General features: G+C 37.4%; 2 protein-coding genes across 6 annotated transcripts; both read right to left on the bottom strand.

The window, feature by feature from the left end:
* Positions 1-1,680: 1,680 nt before the first annotated feature.
* LOC111397034 (transcription initiation factor TFIID subunit 8-like) lies at positions 1,681-19,640 on the bottom strand. Of its 5 annotated transcripts, none has more exons than XM_023023710.1 (3): positions 19,625-19,640; positions 18,083-19,519; positions 1,681-3,586 (listed from the first exon to the last, which is right to left on the bottom strand). In XM_023023710.1, exon 2 carries the CDS (start codon positions 19,373-19,375, stop codon positions 18,314-18,316), a length of 1,062 nt encoding a protein of 353 aa, XP_022879478.1. In that variant the 5' UTR covers positions 19,376-19,519; positions 19,625-19,640; the 3' UTR covers positions 1,681-3,586; positions 18,083-18,313. The 5 variants fall into 5 exon arrangements, with proteins under 5 accessions (XP_022879478.1, XP_022879475.1, XP_022879473.1 ...); XM_023023707.1 differs by lacking the exon at positions 19,625-19,640 and having other exon boundaries at positions 1,681-2,854; positions 3,427-3,586; positions 18,083-19,618; XM_023023705.1 differs by lacking the exon at positions 19,625-19,640 and having other exon boundaries at positions 18,083-19,618.
* On the bottom strand, positions 12,019-12,360 carry LOC111397913 (uncharacterized mitochondrial protein AtMg00860-like). Its single transcript, XM_023024876.1, has one exon. The coding sequence runs from the start codon at positions 12,358-12,360 to the stop codon at positions 12,019-12,021; it is 342 nt and encodes a 113-aa protein (XP_022880644.1).
* Positions 19,641-20,358: the final 718 nt, after the last annotated feature.

Raw genomic sequence — 20,358 nt, 5'->3', positions numbered from 1 at the left:
AATTAAATTGCTTTTAGAAAATGAAAGAATTTTACTTTTAAAAGGCACTAGATTTGTCTCTGAACTTGAAAGAAACCTTGTATCTCAAGGTATGTTAGATGACATGAAATTTGATGACATCTAAAAATCTTTAGAGGTGATGATTTAATCACTTCTATCTTAAAGAGAGATGGCCGGTATTTTCTAAATGCTAAGCCTCTAATTGGTCTAATTTCAACAATTTTAAGTGACAATTTTAATCTTGCAAAACTATGAAATAAAAGACTTGGTTACATTGAAAAGAAAGGTTTAAAGTTTTTACAAAATAAAGGAGTTTTTGGGAAATTGAATATTTGTGAATTTACCAATTGTGAACAATGTTGATTAGTAAACAAGTCAAACTACCTTTTCCTATTGATATTCATAAAACTAAGCAAATTCTAAAATACTTACATGTAAATTTGAGGGGATCCTGCATCTACACCTTATCTGGTTTTAAATATTATCTCATTATCATTTGAACCATATTATCATGAATTATTTTATCAATTATTTAGGAGGTGTTTGCTGAAAATTTTAAGCCAATTAAAATCAATTTTTTTTATCGTTATTTCACTATTCTAGTCGTCATTTCTGAATTCTTTTATCACAAGTAGGACCCAATTTTATCTCTAACAAATCAATTCTCAAAATCTCTACCAAACACTCTCTTCATTGCGATGAATGTAAGTTTAACAGATTCATTCACTTAATTGGATGAAAAATTAAATTCATTAAAAAAAATTTGAAACAACAAACAAATATTTTTAGAGTTTTCTTCCAATTAATTTATTCAATGAATATTAAGATTCAGAGAAGGTTTAAATCAATGAATGTTAAGATACCAAGAAGGTAAATGAGACGACATAATGCATATTTATAATAAACAATTTTAATTGATATATTCAATACATATTAAATGAATATGAAGAAAGGATGATATTCATTGAAGGAGCGTTCCTCCTACAAATAGATTTGACAAATAATTGTGACATTTAATTTAAACAAATCCAACAGTTAATATATATCATATGATCCTAGTGAAATACATACTGACCATTAGATTTGTTTAAATTAAATGTCATGATTATTTGTAAAAAATACTTGTCAAATCCATGTGTAGAAGGAACGCTTCCCTTCATTGAATGTTCAATTTAGATTAAAATGATAAATATAGAAAATATAAAATATTCTAATTAACTTTTTCAACTATTCAAATTATTTTCACAAACTAATATTTATTTGAATCAAAAGTTCATTTCACAAAAACAATTTGTATTAATTATTTTAGATATTCTCCCATTTTCAAATATTATTTCTATAGCACCTATAAAGCATTTAAAAATAACGTGTAATGCAGGCCCGATGCTTGAAACTTGAATATTCTAATCTCAATTAAGAAAAAAATATCAATAGAAGGAACGCTTCCCTTCATTGAATGTTCAATTTAGATTAAAATGATAAATATAGAAAATATAAACTATTCTAATTAACTTTTTCAACTATTCAAATTATTTTCACAAACTAATATTTATTTGAATCAAAAGTTCATTTCACAAAAACAATTTGTATTAATTATTTTAGATATTCTCCCATTTTCAAATATTATTTCTATAATACCTATAAAGCATTTAAAAATAACGTGTAATGCAGGCCCGATGCTTGAAACTTGAATATTCTAATCTCAATTAAGAAAAAAATATCAATAAAATGATCATGTCAGTGAGTTACAACGACATTCCTTGAGAACTCGTGAAAGTTTGAAAAATACCCCTTTAGTTCCCTAAAGTATACCAAGTTCAGTCAAATATGCCTAATTTTATACACGATACAGGGCTTGAGAATTTTTTTTCTTTCCTTTTTCTGCGATTTTGCACAGTTCTCTTGATCTTGTCATCTTTTCCATCATGATTAATACAAACCAAAGAGCAATTTTCTCAACTCCCACGTTCCAAGAGCTCACTGCTGTACCTGATCATTTCCTGCTACTTCTAAACTAAAATTTATAATCGTTCTCGTTAAATAGAACATCTCTCTTGTCCTCTTTAATCGTCCTCATTTACATGACTGGCCCCCAATAGCATCGTGGCCCAGGCAAATGGCTCTAAAGCCAAAACATGGTTCTTCAAAACTGCACGATTCCAGCATTTTCCTGCAGCCTTAACAATTAGTTTAGCCAGAAGAACAGGTAAATAGACCTCCTTTCTCAAACAGAAGAGGTGGGAGCAAGAAATTGGTTATTTCCACTGCACGTTGTGCCTTTGCAGCATACCCTGGTTCATCATCAGCTAACCCGGTTTCAAATTCAACAAAGATTGGTCCACTTCCCGTGCCTCCCTTCAGTTCTACCCTGCACCGCAATCTCTCTTCATTCGTCCCTAGAACTTAAATCCACGCAAGTTTTTGAATCTGGAAACATTTTGCAATTAACAAGGCATATCATAAGGACTTTCACCCATTTGTGCAAAACTTGCATGGAGCTTTATCTTTTTCATGACTCAAAAAGTCAGAAACCAATATGCAAAATGGGAATTCCTCAGCTTCATCAATGTAGTGATTCTATCGAATAATGTCCCTAACTACTCCAGAGCCAGAAAGGCGATCATTAACATTGAATCACCAGACATAGCAGTTTTTTCCCAATCTCTCTAACATACCTCACGCCTACGTCCAGAAGGGTGTCGAGAGCAGACTGCTGGAAGACCTAATACCCTAGGCTAGAGCATACCTGGAGACGTCAATTCTAGCAATGGCCTTCTTGGTGAACTCATGTTCTATTCTTCTTTTTATTGTGGTGCTTTTTTCTTTTTCAAGAACTCAGCACCATACTTCCCATCTGCATAGTCAACAACACTTCATAATCATAAAATATAACTTTGCTCGAAACTAAACTTCCCAAAAAAGCAAGTAATTCTCCAAAAATTCAATAAAAATGCATTTTTCACTGGAATTCATTGATTCAACAAGGTAAGAGTAAAACCCAAGTTCTTGCATATTCCCATGGCAGAACAATTCGAGAAAGAAATGTAAAGATGAGATTATGGCACAATTACTTAACGGAGATTTTCAGGGTCTTTATTGCACAAGTTTTAGAAAGAGAATTAATTGATCTTTGAGTGAAAGAGGAATGCTTAATCAGAGAGTGAGATATTGACTGCGTGATTATTAGAGACTGATCGGAATTATAGCTAATTAAACCACCATAAAACCTTCAATCCAGAAGAGGGAAGGGATCGTTTTTTTTAAAACCACTTTAGGCTTCGCCCTGGTGAGATGGACCACTGGGAACTGCACTTGTTCTTTAGAGTACTGTCCATCAAGAAAAGCTACATGGTTAATTTCTAGACTACAAGATCTTTATAAAGAGAGAGAGGGAAAAAAAAAGCACTGAATGTTAACTGACACTACCTTTTGGTTGCAGAATACTTGCAAAATATGTCATGGTAATTTCGAAGTAATCTCAATTGTCCAGTTTCCTGACTCATATGGTGCAACTCCTAGTTGAAATCTGATCACTGGGTACATCAAAGATGACAGAGATACTCCTTGGTCCAGCAGATTTCATTTGCTGAGTTAGCAATGGTTAGAAATTAGAAGCAAAACATATGCCCTTCAACCAAGCAAAGTGCAAATCATAACTCAGATATATTTCAAATTGAACAAAAATTAACATCAAACCAGTTGTCCAAGAATCGTGATAACTTCCTTTGTGAAACAAGATTTCAACAAATCTGAAATGACGCAAGACCAAAGAATCATGCTGATATGTGCAACACAATTTTTATCAGAGTCGAGCAATATCAATTCTGTTTCTAAATAGAATATCTTTTCAATTTTGCTTCCACACTGCATAAAACAAACCCAAAACAGTGCAAGAACAAAGAATCATTTTCAGAGATGCACACAATTCTGCTAATAAGTTTAATTGTCACTTCCCAAAACCTTAGCAAATTTATAATTCATATTCATACCTCCTATTGCGATGTACATTTCATGTAACATAGTAAAAAGTTATGTTAATAATATTATAACCTTATAAAAAGAAGTGAATTAAGATTTTGATTAAAAACCATGTGGAAAAAAATTAAGGGAATGAGGTGGTTAACCTACATAAATTACCTTGTTATTCTAAATACTAAAATGACAAATGATATAATAGGATGAGAATGAGGTGACTACCCTACATAAATTACCATACCACTCTAAATACTAAAATGACAAATAGTATAATAGTTTGAAAATGAGGTGACTACCCTACATAAATTATCTTAGCACTTTAAATACTAAAATGATTAATGGCATAATAGGGTAAAAGGTGCCAAAATAATGATTAAGGGAATATAAATTAATTATTAATTTAATTCTCAATTACTACTATAAATAGAGGAGAATGAGAGAAACAAAAAATATACAACAATTTGAAAATCAAAGTCAAGTAACTTCATAAAGAAAGCATTTTTATTATCTTGCAACTTCAAGATGATCACGATTGAATATATTAACTTTACCTCAGGCGAATGGATGACTTCGAAAGATAGTCGGTATTGTATGTATGTCAAAGAAGTCCACACGTGGATGACGTATTTAGAATTTCTGGGCTTCCACAACTTTGTGGGATCCCATTAATATATTGACTACTTCGAGGCCATTACTATAATATACTTATTTTTAGATAATTTTCTTGGAGAATAAATGTGTGCATGTGGTCTTTGATATGTAGTATAAATAATAGTACAAATCGGTTGGTTATGATTGTAAGGTATGATTGTGCAGTGCAACTTTTGTATAACTACTAATCTCTAATATGTCTTTTGCAATATAACAAAGTGTGTGTATATATATGTATGTGTGTGTGTGTATATATATATATATAAGAAAATTTTTAACTATCTCATAGTTGGTGTAGTTTGTCTATTCCATGCCCTACAAATTGCCAAAAATTCTCTCTCTTCATAAAGTATTCAAAATTTTACAATCTCTATACATACGTTTAATATAAAATGACACAAAATTTTACAATCTCTATACATAAATTTAAAGTCATAAGTTTATGACTTTAAATTTATGTATAGAGATTGCAAAATTTTGAATTGATTATGAAAAGAGAACTTTTGGCAATTTGTAGAGCATGAAATAAGCAAATCACACCAATATATATACTTTGTTACATTGCAAAATGCATGTTAGAGACTAGTAGCTATACAAAAGTTTCACTACACACCATACCTTACAACCATAACCAACCGATTTACGCGAGCTGAGGGGATGAACTCGGCAGAAGATAGGTTAAGCAGACATGAGATAAGAAATACAGTGTTTCACTAAGATTTCGAATAGCGGTCCCGAATTCAAGTTGATTCTATTTCGCCTCATATAGTGAGTAAAGAAGGATAGAACTCACTTTAGCGTACCTTGCTAAGGTCGGAATCTGATGGCTTAGTTGGGTTGGTTGGTGTCTATGGCTAGAGTGGGACTTCTTGAGGTGTGATGACACTATTATTTATACTACATATCAAAGACCACCTGCACACATTTATTCTCCTGGAAAATTATCTGAAAATAAGTAAATCATAGTAGTGGCCTTGAAGTAGTCAATATAGTCATGAGATCCCACAAAGTGGGGGAAGCCCGAAAATTCTGAATAGATGGTCCACATGTTAATTTTTTTGACATGCATGCAATACCAACCATCTTCCGAAATCATTCATTCGCTTGAGGTAAAGTCGATGTATTCAATGGTGATCATCTTCAAGTTATAAGACAACAAAAGTGCCGTCTTTATGAAGTTACTTGACTTTGGTTTTCAAATTATTGTATTTTTTTCATTCTCATTCTCTCATGTTTATAGTAGTAATTAAGAATCAAATTAATAATTAATTTATTTTTCTTAATCATTATTTTGCCACCTTTTACCTTATTATGCCATTTGTCATTTTAATATTTAGAGTGACAAGATAATTTATATAGGATAACCACCTCATTCTCAAACTATTATACCATTTATCATTTTAGTATTTAGAGTGACACGATAATTTATGTAGGGTAATCACCTCATTCTCAATCTATTATACTATTTCTCATTTTAGTATTTAGAGTGACAAGGTAATTTATATAAGGTAGCCACCTCAATCTTAACCTTTTATATCATTTGTCATTCTAGTATTTAGAGTGGCAAGGTAATTAATGTAAGGTAGCCACCTCATTCCTTTAATTTTTTTCCACACAGTTTTTAACCAAAATCTTAATTCAATTCTTTTCATAAAGTTATAATATTATTGACATAACTTTTTTCTATGTTACATGAAATGTACATCACAATAGAAAGTATGAATATTTATTATAAATTTGCTAAGGTTTTGGTATGTGACAATTCCCCCGCTAAAAAAATATTTCGTCCTCGAAATAACCTTAGTCAAAAAGTTCGGGATATTGAGCTTTCATTTCATCCTCTCTTTCCCAAGTTTCAGCTTCGATGGCATTACTTTGCCACAAAACATGAACTATGGATATTTCCTTCTTGCGAAGCTTCTTCATATCCTTCATCAATATTTTGACTAGTTTCTTTCCAGGTCAAATCAGGATAAATATTAGTTGGTGCCTTGGTTAACTTATGAGAGGAATCTGGAATATATATTCGAAGAGTTGACACATGAGATATATCATGTATTTTTCTCATTTGTTTAGGTAGCTTAAAGTACTTCTTTACCTAAAAAGAGTTGAATATGAGACAAAGAAGATGGTTGAAATTAATCAAAGATTATGATTGTACCATTAGTTACCATCCAGGAAAAGTAAATGTAGCTACTGACGCACTAAACAGAAAACTTGACCACCAAGAGACCTTTGATCAATCAAGTGAAGATCGAGAAAATTCCCGATTGAAATTAAAAAGGATTGAAAGGGAAACGATTAACAACTCTTACTGAACAATTAACCATCGTGGAGAAAATCAAAGAAGGTCAAAAGAGCAATTCTTTTGCTACTAAAATTCGACAAAACTTAGCAAGCAGAAAACCAACAGATCATCGTATTTCAGATGAGGGAATTTTTCTATATAGACATCGAATATATGTACCTAATATAAACGGATTACAGGATGATATTCCATACGAAGCACATGCAACTCCTTCTACTGCCCACCCTGGAACCACCAAATTATATCACGACGTTAAAATATTGTATTTTGAGTAGCTGATGGGAGGGACAGCATGTGAGGTATCAATTTGTGAGGTCATCAGGGGTTGCATGAGGTATAGTCATGTCGGACACAACAGTTTTTGATATAGAAGAGGCTAGTGAAGGGATACTCTCTATCACTTGCATTTAGAAATATTGGAGAAGGATATTGTTGGATGTTTATAGGAGTTTATGGGCCCAACGTTAATGATAACAGAGGGGGCCTATGGGGTAAGCTGGCCGGTATGGTTGCGTGGTGGAACCTCCCAACTCGTATTGGTGGTGACTTTAATGTGGTTCGATTTCCTACTGAAAGATCCAGTGGGGGAGACTAACGGGGGCTATGGAGGGCATTTCTGATTTTATTAGGGAGAATAATATGTTGGTGGACTTGCCTATGATTGGGGGAGATTTTACTTGGTCATCAAATCGAGATCAACCCGTTCTATCTCATATAGACCGATTATTTATGAGTGGGAGTGGAAGGCTAGGTATACAAAGGTCATGCAAAGGAGACTGGGAAGGGTGTACTCAAATCATTTTCCTATTTCATTATCTGGGAATGTAACGTGTAGCGGAAGGGGACTTTTTAGGTTTGAAAAGATGTGGGTAAAAGTAAAAAGTTTTAGAGCGAGTACAAACTCAGTGGGACTCGTATGACTTTATGAGATCTCCCAATTTTGTGCTCAATAAAAAAATTGAAGGCTTTGAAAGGAGATTTGAAGAAGTGAAATGAAAAGGTGGTGGGAGAAGTTAATTGTCGTAAAAATCAGTGCCTTGCAAATACACAAGAGTTGGATAGGGGGGAGGAGAGCCAAGGATTAGATGGGGAGAGGGAGACGTGGAGTACTAAGGAGAGAGTTGGAGAGGTTGGTGGAGATAGAGAAGATTGCTTGGTGTTATCTAGGGTCACGTGCTTTGGGGGGGGGGGGCAGATGCACCCAATTTTTCCATAGGGTTGCTAATTCCAACAGACACAACAATTCTATCAATATATTAGAGGTAGATGGGGTTATATATGAGGACCTACCGGATATTGGAACACAATTGGTTAGATTTTATCAGAATCCATATTGGAAGCAGTTGTATTAGAGGCCAAAAGTAAAGGGGTTGGAGTTTTCTACTATTACTGAGGAGGATACCGGTTAGTTAGAGAAGCCTTTTGAGGAGGATGAGATTAGAAAGGTGGTATTCAGTATGAATGATAATAAGGCCCTTGGACCTGACGGATTCTCGTTCTCATTCTATAAAGCTTATTGGGAGGTAGTGCGACAAGACATTTTGGAAGTATTTACTTATTTTTTTTCAGTATGGCAGGTTCTTGAGAAGTTTAAATGCTACATTTATTGTGTTAATTCCTAAGAAATTGGAAGCGAAGGATATTAAGGATTTTCGTCCTATCAGCATGGTAAGTGGGGTGTACAAGATTATAGTGAAGGTTTTGGCAAACAAATTAAAGAAGGTGCTGGGGAAAGTGGTATCTAAATTTCAGAATGCCTTTGTGAAAGGGCACCAGATCTTAGATTCTGTAATTATAGCTAATGAATGTATTAACTCAAGATTACGTCAGGGGATTATGTAAGCTTGATATTCAGAAGGCTTATGATCATGTGAACTGGGGATTCCTCTTGTATATGCTTAGGGGATGTGGTTTTGGAGACAAGTGGTGCCAGTGGATTTAGTTCTATATCTCTATTGTCTCTTTCTTAGTTTTGGTGAATGGTAGTCCTAAGGGTTCTTTCCGAAGTAGCAGAGGCTTGAGGCAAGGGGATCCACTCTCCATTGTTGTTTGTTATTGTAATGGAGGCTTTTAGTAGGGTGCTCGAGAAGGCTGTGGGGGAGAGTATGTTAAAGGGCTTTATGATTGGTTAGTTATAGGTTTCACATTTGTTGTTTGCAGATGATACGCTAATTTTCTGTGATGCAGATGCTAAGTAATTTAGGAACTTGCATCGATTGCTTCTGTGTTTTGAAGCTGTGTTTGTATTGAAGATCAATCTAGCGAAATCTGATGCTATTACGGTGGGGTTAGATTGATAATGTAGAGGAATTGGCTGATATATTGGGATGTAAGGTTGCACAGCTGCCTATATCATATCTTGGGCTCCCGTTAGGTGCACGATTTAAAAGTATTGACATTTGGAATGGTATTGCGGAAAGGGTGGAAAGGAGGTTAGTAGGCTGGAAACGTATGTACCTCTCAAAGGGAGGCCGTCTTATGCTAATTAAGTCACTCTCTCGAGCTTTTTACTTATTTTTTGTCATTATTTCCTATTCCTGTGATAGTGGCAAATAGGTTAGAGAGGATTCAAAGGGAGTGAGAGATGGGGGAGGAACGGTAATTTCATTTGGTAAATTGGGATGTAGTTTGTTCTCCAGTAAGGTTTTGGGGTTTTGGCTTGAGAAGACGTGCTATTTAATAAGGCCTTGTTGGTAAATGGCTATGGCTATTTGAAGTGGAGAGGGAGAGTTTTTAGAGAAATTATTGGAGTAAAGTACGGTGTAATGGAGGGGGATTGGTGCAAAGTTGTAGGCCGTGATTCCTATGGGATGAGTTTGTGGTGATATATACGAAAAGGGCGGAAAGATTTTCGAGATAGATTGACTTTTGTCATGGAGAATGGTAATAATATCAGCTTTTGAGATGATTGTTGGTGTGGAGATCAACTGTTAAGGATGGCTTTTCCTTCTTTGTAACGCATTGCTTTGATGCCTTCTGCTATGGTAAAAAATGTCCTAGATATACAACGGGATTTTGATAGATTCCAATCTGTAAAAGAAATTACCAAGTGCCAAGGAAAACATGAGAAGTAACACAGGAAATGAAAGGAAATGTTGAATTGATTTCTGGAATTGGAATTACAAGGAAATGTAAAGGAAAAGAACAAATGACCGATTGAGAGGACTGAGACTCTCCCTAATTGACCTACTCACTGAATTTCTTCCTATCTTCATCTCTCCATCTTATTCTATTTATAGGCCCTTGTAACAGATTTTTGGCCACCTCACACCCCTACCTAACAGAATTAGTTACTGCCTCTCCTCTTGTTCCTTCTAGAATATGTATACTGAATTGGAGGCTTATCAACTACCCCGCCCAATTCAGTCACCTTGTCCACAAGGTGAAAGGCCGGAAATTGTTGATCAATGAGGCTGAATGGCTCCCAAGTAGCTTCCAATGGAGATAGGCCCTTCCACTGAATTAACACTTCCAAGCAGTCTGCTGTCCCCAACGAAGCAGTCCTGACTCCCAACACAGTTTCTGGTTCAACCATTAACTCCCAGTCCACTCCCAAATTATCAGGCAACATAGAAGGCAGATGATGTTCTCCTACCGCCCTTTGCAATTGCGAAACATGAAATACAGGATGAATACGGGTACCAGGTGGCAGCTCCAACCTGTAAGCAACTTTCCCCACTTTAGCTAAAATCTCAAACGGCCCATAGTACCGTGGTGCAAGTTTCTCGTTGCTGCGTTGTGCCAATGATTTGCGGCGATAGGGTCGCATTTTCAAGTAGACCTTATCACCAGCTGAGAACTCCACCTCCCTCCTATGTCTATCAGCTGAACTTTTCATCTGTTGCTGTGCCTGGCTCAAATGCAGCTTTAGCTCATCCAAAAGTCTATCCCTTTCTGCCAATTGCTGATCCAATGATGATACAGGTGTCGACCCCTTTTCAAACCGTATTAGAGGCGGAGGCTCTCGTCCATAAACTATGTGGAATGGGGTGAGTTGTGCAGACACATGAAATGATGTGTTGTAAGATAGCTCCGCCCATGGCAGGAAACGGAACCACTTTTTCGGCCGAGCTGAAGTAAAACACCGTAGGTATGTCTCTATCCCTCTATTCACCACCTCTGTTTGGTCATCAGTTTGGGGATGATAGGCTGAACTAAACTTCAATTTAGTCCCCTGTAAACGGAATAACTCACTCCAAAATTTGCTCATAAATACCTTATCCCTGTCAGTTATGATTGAGTTTGGTGTCCCATGCAAGCGAACCACCTCTTTGATGAACATGGCAGCCACGGTCGGAGCTGTGAAAGGATGTTTTAAGCCAATGAAGTGGCCATATTTGCTTAGGCGGTCGACCACTACCAGTATTGAATCGATCCCCTCAGACTTTGGTAACCCTTCTATGAAATCCATGGAGATGTCCTCCCATACCTTCTGTGGTATAGGTAGAGGTTGTAGCAGTCCTGCAGGTGCTAACGTGGAGTACTTGTGCTGTTGACAAACTTCGCAAGCAGCCACATAGTTTCTAATATCCTTCTTCATACCTTTCCAATAAAAAGTCCCGACTATCCTCTTGTAAGTCTTAATGAATCCCCCATGGCCGCCCATTTTACTATCATGGCCTTCTTGTAATGCTAACGAAATAATGGGAGAACCTTTAGGTAGGGTGATCCTGTCCTTATACAGCAAAGCCCCTCTTACTATAGCAAATCCAGGACAGGAAGAAGGGTCCACCCTTAGGGCTGATATGATTCGGCTTAGTTCAGGATCTTCTTCCTTCACTTTTATCACCTCCTCTAATTGTATTGTGTTCGGTATACTAAGGGCCATCAGTGTGGCTGATGTTCCCCTCCTGGATAAGGCATCTGCGGCTCTGTTTTCCAATCCTGGCTTGTATTCAATATCCAAATCGAAACCCAACAATTTAGATAACCACTTCTGATATTCCACATTTACTAAGAGCTGTTCGAGTAGGAATTTAAGACTTTTTTGGTCTGTTCTAACCACAAAACGCCTTCCCAGCAAATAATGCCTCCACTTTTGCACTGCCAGTACGATAGCCATGAGCTCCCTCTCATATATCGATTTATTCTGACTTCTTTGGGGTAGCACCTGACTGAAATAGGCAATTGGTCTCTGATTTTGCATCAAGACAGCCCCCTATCCCATGTCCAGAAGCATCAGTCTCAAGTACAAAGGGCTGCGAGAAATCTGGAAGAGCCAAGACTGGTACAGTTGTCATTGCCTCCTTCAGTTTTGCGAAGGCCGATTCTGCAGCGTCATTCCACCTGAAACAGTCCTTCTTTAGTAGTTGAGCTAGCGGCCAGGCTATCTTCCCATAGGACTCCACAAACCGTCGATAATATCCGGTCAACCCCAAGAATTCCCTTAATTCTTTAAGTGTCTGGGGACGTGGCCAATTCCTCATTGCTGACAACTTGGATTCATCTGCTGCCACCCCCTTTGCTGATATAATGTGGCCAAGATACTCTATCTCCTCTTACCCAAATAGGCATTTCTTTTTGTTAGCAAAGAGCTGGTGCTCTACTAGAGTCTGCAGGACCTTTCGTAAATGATCTCGGTGTTCCTCCTTTGTACGGCTGTAAACAAGAATGTCGTAAAAAAATACTAGCACATACTTTCGGAGCTGTTCTCTGAAAATTGAGTTCATCAATGATTGAAAGGTGGCTGGTGCGTTGGTCAAGCCGAAGGGCATGACTAGAAACTCATAATGGCCTTCATGAGTTCGGAAGGCTGTTTTTGGGACATCCTCGGCCTTCACCCGTATCTGATGATAACCAGATTTGAGATCGATTTTTGAGAACACCGTAGCTCCATTCAATTCGTCAAGCAATTCATCGATGACTGGGATTGGGAACTTGTCTGGGACGGTGGCTTTGTTAAATGCTCTATAATCCACACAAAATCTCCAACTCCCATCTTTCTTCCGTACTAACAGCACAGGACTTGAAAAAGGACTAGTGCTATGTTGGATGATTCCAGCTGCTAACATCTCCTTAACTAGCTGCTCTATTTCGTTTTTCTGGAAGTGGGGATAGCGATACGGTCTTACACTTACTGGTCCCGCCCCTGGTTTCAAATTAATTGCATGATCCTGGAGTCTCTTAGGAGGCAGTTGAGTAAATTCCTCGAATACTGCTGTGAACTCCTCCAGAATCTCTGCAAAAAACCTCGGGGGGCTGGGCGGGGCGGACCGGTGACTGACGGTGATGCTTCCCAATTCCAGTAGAAGCCCTTCCCCCTGTTCCTTAAAAGCTTTCCACATCGATTTCAATGAAACGGGCATCTTACTCAGGCTGGGATCTCCCTGCAGGGTTACCTTGATCCCCCCGACGTCAAAGGACATGGTTAGAGTATCCCAGTCCACTTGCATTTTGCCTAGTGTCCTCAACCATTGCATTCCCAGAATGATATCCGAGCTGCCCAGCTTAAGAGGTAAGAAGTCCTCTTCTATCAACAGCCCCGGCAATTTCAGAGGTACTCGTCGGCATATACCATCCCCTTTTACTGTTAAGCCCGTCCCCATGACCACCCCATAGCTTCCGGTGCCTGTCAATGGAAATCCCATTTGTTGGACTAGGTCTGCTGAAATAAAATTGTGGGAAGCACCATTGTCAACCAAAACTATCACTTGCTTTTGGCCGAGCATCCCTTTTAGCTTCATAGTACCTGGGGTGGTCAGCCCCACGACTGAGTTGATCGACAACTCTACAGGCTGTCCCGAACCGGGGGTCACTTCTACAGCATAAACCGACTCGCCGGTGTTGGGCTCACCTTCGCTGGCCATGGCGGTGTCGGGTTCCTCGTCGTTGAGTTCCATTTCCCGAATCACCAACACTTGTAGCTCCTTATTCTTGCACCTATGGCCAATGGTAAATCGGTCATCACAACGGTAACAGAGGCCTTTCTCCCTCTTGGCCTGTATTTCAGAGTCGGTTAGCCGTTTGTAGGGTATGGATGATTTGGGGAAAGAATTTGGGCGATTTAGGGGGAGGTTCAGAGGAACCGTAGGGCGTGTTTGGGAGTGATGGGTGTGGGTCGGGCTCTTGAAAGATGATTGTGGTGGATTTGGGTTATGGAAGGGGATACTCTTTGGTTTAATAGGTCCAGCATTCCAGTGGGTTTGTTTAGTTACCATGTTTCGATCCTCCACCATTTGGGCCACTTCCATTATCTGCTCCAGGCCCAAGGGTCTTAACAACAGAACCTCAGCCCGGATATCTGGGTTTAACCCATTAAGGAAGCTGCATGTCAACACTTCCTCCGATATTTCCACTAACGGGGAAGCTAACGTCTCAAATTGCCGGCGGTAGTCACGAACGGTGGAGCGTTGCCTTAGGGATAAAAACTGAGCACACAGGGACCCCTCTTGCGAAGGGCGGAATCGACGCAATAGCCGGATCTTCACCTCCTCCCAGCTATTCATAGCTCGACGCTTCTCCTCCCATTTGAACCAGGCTAGGGCTTCGCCGTCGAAGCATACCACAGCTGCCTTGACTTTCTCTTCTTCAGTCAACCGGTTGAGGGTGAAGTATCTTTCCACCCAAAAAACCCATCCATCCGGATCATCCCCGTCAAACACGGGCATCTCCAATCGTCGCACTCGCCGTTCCCCCCTCCAGTCACCTCCTGTTCCTCCGCCAGTACCTTGAGTAAGGTCTTGCCGGAGTTGAGATATTCCCGAACCTGCAGTTTCTGTTGGTGATTTTTCGGAGGCCATCCCTTTCTCCTTCCGTCCCCTTTCCTGATTATCCCATGTTTTCATTAATAATTCAAATTTCTCCAGCATCCCTGCATGCATTACTTTGAACTCAGATCTCATGGACTCAAGACCTGCCTGCAGCTCTTGATGATGGACTTCTACTTTCTGTTCTAGTTCCCCAACTTGATCTGCAAGTGTCATGCTTATGGTGAAGGGTGCTCTGATACCAATTTGATAGATTCCAATCTGTAAAAGAAATTACCAAGTGCCAGGGAAAACAAGAGAAGTAACACAGGAAATGAAAGGAAATGCTGAATTGATTTTTGGAATTGGAATTACAAGGAAATGTAAAGGAAAAGAACAAATGACCGATTGAGAGGACTGAGACCCTCCCTAGCTGACCCACTCACTGAATTTCTTCCTATCTTCATCTCTCCATCTTATTCTATTTATAGGCCCTTGTAACAGATTTTTGGCCACCTCACACCCCTACCTAACAGAATTAGTTACTGCCTCTCCTCTTGTTCATTCTAGAATATGTATACTGAATTGGAGGCTTATCAGATTTTCAGATGGAAAATTGGTTTCAGAAGAGACTTATAGGACTGGGAACTAAATAATTATGTGCTGCTTTTAAACTCTTTGTACGGGTGCACATCCAGATAGGAGAGAGTGATTATAGTAGATGGAGATTGGCACGAAATGGTAATTATAGTAGATGGAGATTGGCACGAAATGGTAATTTTTCTATTCGCACCTATTTCTGATCCTTATTAGGACATGTGGAGAGCTCCTTTCCCTAGAAGATGGTATGGCAATGTAAATTGCCTCCGTGAGTGACATTTTTACTATGGACGGTTGTGAGGGAGTAGGCGTTAACGGGCGATAATCTTCGAAGACGAGGTCTTTATGTTACTAAATAGTGCTATATGTATAAGAGAGATGGGGAGACAATTGACCACTTGTTCCTTCATTGTGATGATGCTCGTGTGTTGTGGAATAATATCCTGATTTCTCAACATATGGATTAGGTATTACCTAAACCTATGGAGGATGTTTTACGAGCATGGAGGAGAAAGTTATGTGACAAGAATAGCAAGATTGTTTGGAATCTTATTCCAAGCTGCAATGTATGATGCATGTGAAGAGAAATGGACAGTTGTTGTTTTGAAAATCAAACACGAACAAGAAGACAATTTAGAGAACTGTTTTATCTAACTTTGTATACTTGGTTCAATGCTACAGTTTCTAGTCCTATAGTATGGTTGCCTAATTTCATATTGTTCATTTCTTGTACAAAATGATAATATACTTCCAGTGTATTATCATTGATTAATATATATATATATATATAGACACACATATATACTCCTTTTAATGTACAACTATAGCAAATTATAGAAGGTCAAGAGAGGTAACCAATTAACAGCATTCCCAGGAAGAATAACCTAGGTGAATCACAAGTTTTAGACAACATTATTAGGTTATATTTACTCGTGGACAGAGCTTGGGATTATCCAAGCATCCCAACCTAGGTCTACCCCATCCAAAATTATTAACTACAATTTGCAGTACCCTTAAAAACATAAAACATTATTTAAAGATTCAAATTGAGCTGTGCAAACCCTCCTATAGCTAACTTCCATAGAGCTAAAAGATTGTCAATTATTCATATAAAATTCCATAGAATTTTATCAATATAAATATCTTTACATCTCCACGCTTTAAACAAAACTCCTCACTTCATAAATAATCAAAAGATCCTAACAAAAATGATAATTCATTCATCTTCTAATTCTTCATGATAAGTATTCTTAAAAAGAGCATTTAATTCAAGATTATTTCAATGTGTATATAAATGGGTAAACTGCTTTGACACTAAATTTCAGATTCAGATCTTCGTGAATCACCTATATAACACTGTTCATGAGTGAACCACAAGGTACAGAACAATACTTCAATGCCTACCACAGAAACCTCAAAGACCCTTTGTTCATAGATCTTATTCATTGAAAGATTCAAGAACTCAAGGTAATGCAATATTTTTAAGAATCAATTTTACGATCCAAAAAAAAAAGATCTGAAGAATATTTTTCAACAGTTCTCAACGTATAACTGCTCCACCTGCAAATAGTCCTTTTATACATCAGTTCACAAGCAGCAAGCCAGAACTTATTCGACAATTGTCACTTCTGTGTGCTTACTATAATTTTGTAAAAATGATGTCCAAATAAATTCTTATAGCAAAATGTTCATTTTCCTGCTCTTACAATTGAACAATGAAGCTGAGATCTTTCAACCTGATTAAAAGTTCACAGAAGAACAACAGCATTTGACTACATGAACTAATTTAGTAAGGAGACATGTCATAATTATGGGTTCCAACGGAGCCCTTTCAATGGCACTGGGACTCACTGCTAGGAGGAACAGAAACTGGACAAGACAAAGCAATATACATCTAGACGATGGAGTAAAAAAATCAAATCTAACTAGTCAACGACCAAAACCACGCATATTAAGATTGAACAGATATAAAGGTAGGTAATCCTCTTCTTTTAATTAGCCTCAAGGGTAGCTCAGACGCCCTCTTCCCATCCTTTGGGATGAGAAAAGTCTGCTCTCTCTAATATGAGGATCTGAAAGAGGTTGACTTTCTTTCAAAGAGTTAGTAGGATAACGGCTTCGAATTGAAGACAATTCGCAAGAAAGAAAAAGTAAGCGAGTCTAATGGTCTTCTTGACCTAAGATCCCCTTTTTCAAGAATAGGTGGTTTGAGAATACGTTGTTGTCTTTGAAAGAAAACGCAAGAATAAGGGCTTGGGTTTGAATTTGAAAGAAGTAGTTGTAGATGTTATGAACTTAACCGTACTGCTGCATTCCGTAAAGTCTTATTACCTGTGAATCAACTTCAACATACTTCCAAATTAGTTAGAGGTGTATAAAATTATTATAAAGACATAACATATAGAATCTAGCTATTTGGGAAATATTTACAAGTTAACTGAACATGCAGCTCTTCAAAGCAACAAGAAGCAAGCAAGGAATCACCAGCTGTTGCATAACTTTAGACTGCATTCAGTTCCCAAACCATAGTTATGCATTTATGTTCACTGACAGCAATTTTTGATGCAATATTATCTGACAATTAACTATGGATTAGGAAACTATTGATAGAAAAATAACAAGGGATGTATTTCGTAAAAAATCATTTAAATGGACCACTAGCACCAAATGATAGTAAAAACAATCCTGGATTCATATTTTGGTGCACTTGCACATTATAGAGATAAAAGTGATAATTAAGGGAGGCCAGACATAGAGATAAAAATGATAATAAAGGGAGGCCAGACACTTTCCATAAAATTGCAGTTTTAATTATGAAAGAAGTACAATAAAATGTTCATGTCGGTGACTGCCAACAACATACCTCGAGAACTCGTGAAATTTGGAAAAATACATCTTTAGATATCTGTAATGACCAAGCAGAGAACTCTAGCTCTTTGACTATCACTAACTGGAACAAGTAGCAGCTGCCCGTTCCCTAAACAAGTATACAGTCTAAAACAATTATGCCTAATTTACACTAGTAATGTCCTGCGAATTTTCCATATTTTCCCCAATAATTTGCTCAGCTCTCCTTCTCTTGTCATGTTTTCCATCAATCGACACCAAACCAAAGAGAAACTTTCTCAATTCCCTCATTCCAAGGGCTCATTTCTGTACCCGAGCACTTCCTGCTACTTCCCAACTTAAATTTTACAGTATTCCTCCCATTCAATGGAACCTTTCTTCTGTCCTGCGTAGATTGACACGAATGGGTCCCAATTTCTTCAGTGGCTGGGGCATATGGCTCTAAAATAGAGACATGGTTTGCAAAAACTGCATGATTCTGGCATTTGCTTGTAGCCTCATCTGATAGTTTAGCCGGAAGCATTGGTAAAGAAACGTCCTTTTCCTCAAGCTGAAGAGGTGGGGCAAGAAAGGGGTTACTTTCCACTGTGCGCTGTGCCTTTGCAGCATACCCATTTCCATCAGCTAATCCTGTTTCCAACCCATCACAGATCAATTTCGGCTGCAAATTCAACAAAGACCTGTCCACTTTCATGTGCCGCTCTTCAACTTTACTCTCCACTGCAAACTCTACTTCTTTCTTGTCTCTTGAATTTATATGTACACAAGTCTCAGGATCTGGAAACATAGGCAACCAACTAGGTATATATTCATTAGGAGGGTTTTCACCAATTTGTGCAAAACTTGTATACAATTTTCCCCCTTTCACAACTGGAAAAGTCGGAATTGAATGTGCAAAAGGGAATTCTTCAGTCTCATAAACATATCGAATAATGTCCCTCACTACTCCAGAGCCAGAAAGACAGTGATTATAGTCGGAAGCACCAGAAAACCCCTGAACAGAACCCAAATCCTCCAAACCCTGAATCACATCAAACACATTACACTCATTCCTATTAGTTAAATTTGCATAACACATAGCATTTTTTCCAATCTCTCTAATGTACCTCACCCCTACATCCGAAAGGGTGTCGAGAGCAGACTGCTGAAAACTCTGATACCCTAGGCTCTCGCATATCTGTGCAACCGCAATTCTAGCAATGGCCTGCGCAAAATCATCACTTCCGGATGTTATATTCTTCTGTTTATCCTGATGATTTTCCATTTCTTTTTCTTTCAAGAACTCAACACCATACTTACCATCAATCATATTCAACAACACTACATAATCACAAAATATATAACTTCGCCCAGACTAAATTTCTCGAGAATGCAAGTCTCCAAGAATTCAAGAAAAAACGCATTTTTCACCGAAATTCATCGATTCGAGAATTTTGATTAAACCTCTAAGCTCCTGCATTTTCCCACGCCACAACAAAATTCAGGAAAGAAATAGAAAAAGGAAAGGTAAAGACGATATATAATGGGTTAGGTTCAGAAATGAATTTAAGAGGCTTACTGAGTGATTATTTGAGTAGGAAAATAACTAATTAAACCTCCATTAAACCCTCGATCTTTAGGGAGTCGCGATGGAGACGAGTCTGTGTTCCTCTCTCGCTCCTTCCTTTTATATAGACGGCATCTCTGTATAACACAACATGTCACGTGATAAGTTGTTATTGAACGGTTTAAAAATAATAATTTCTTTCCATCAAATATATATATATTTTTTTGCCACCTATCAACATTTGCAACAATGTTATAAGAAAATAATGTACAAATTACATTTCTATTTGTCGAGGTGGCTCTGATTTTATATTTAGCTCTCTTTAGTGAGAATTAGAATCAAAATTTTAACAAGCTTTAATAAAAATTTATTAAATATGTGATTAAATAGTTGTGAATTCTATAAAATATTGAATATTGTTATTTAATCTCACTAAAATTATAATCTCAGTCTATGTCGTATTAAATAATAAGATAAATAAAATGTGAAATTAAATGATTCATTTAATTGTACTTATCATTTAATGTCATATTAGCGTCATAAATACTAGAGTTATAATCTCAATGGGACAAATCACATTACTCTAAAATATATAGTTAAAATTAATTATTGATTTTGATTTAAATTAAAATTAGATCTTTAATTCCTACCAAACAGGAGGCTTGTTTGGATTTTTGTTTTCAGCTTAAATAAAGTACAATATACCCTTGATTCGGATAAAAAAAATTAAATTAAATGCTTGTACA

Source organism: Olea europaea, chromosome 7 (assembly GCF_002742605.1).
Source record: "Olea europaea var. sylvestris chromosome 7, O_europaea_v1, whole genome shotgun sequence".
Lineage (NCBI taxonomy): Eukaryota > Viridiplantae > Streptophyta > Magnoliopsida > Lamiales > Oleaceae > Olea > Olea europaea.
The sequence above is the reverse complement of the archived record's forward strand: the minus strand, read 5'-3'. Positions and strand labels throughout refer to the sequence as shown.

Coding starts and splice junctions, on each gene's coding strand:
- LOC111397913 (XM_023024876.1), bottom strand. CDS start 12,360: ATGAGGAATTGGCCACGTCCCCAGACACTTAAAGAATTAAGGGAATTC.
- LOC111397034 (XM_023023710.1), bottom strand. CDS start 19,375: ATGATTGATGGTAAGTATGGTGTTGAGTTCTTGAAAGAAAAAGAAATG.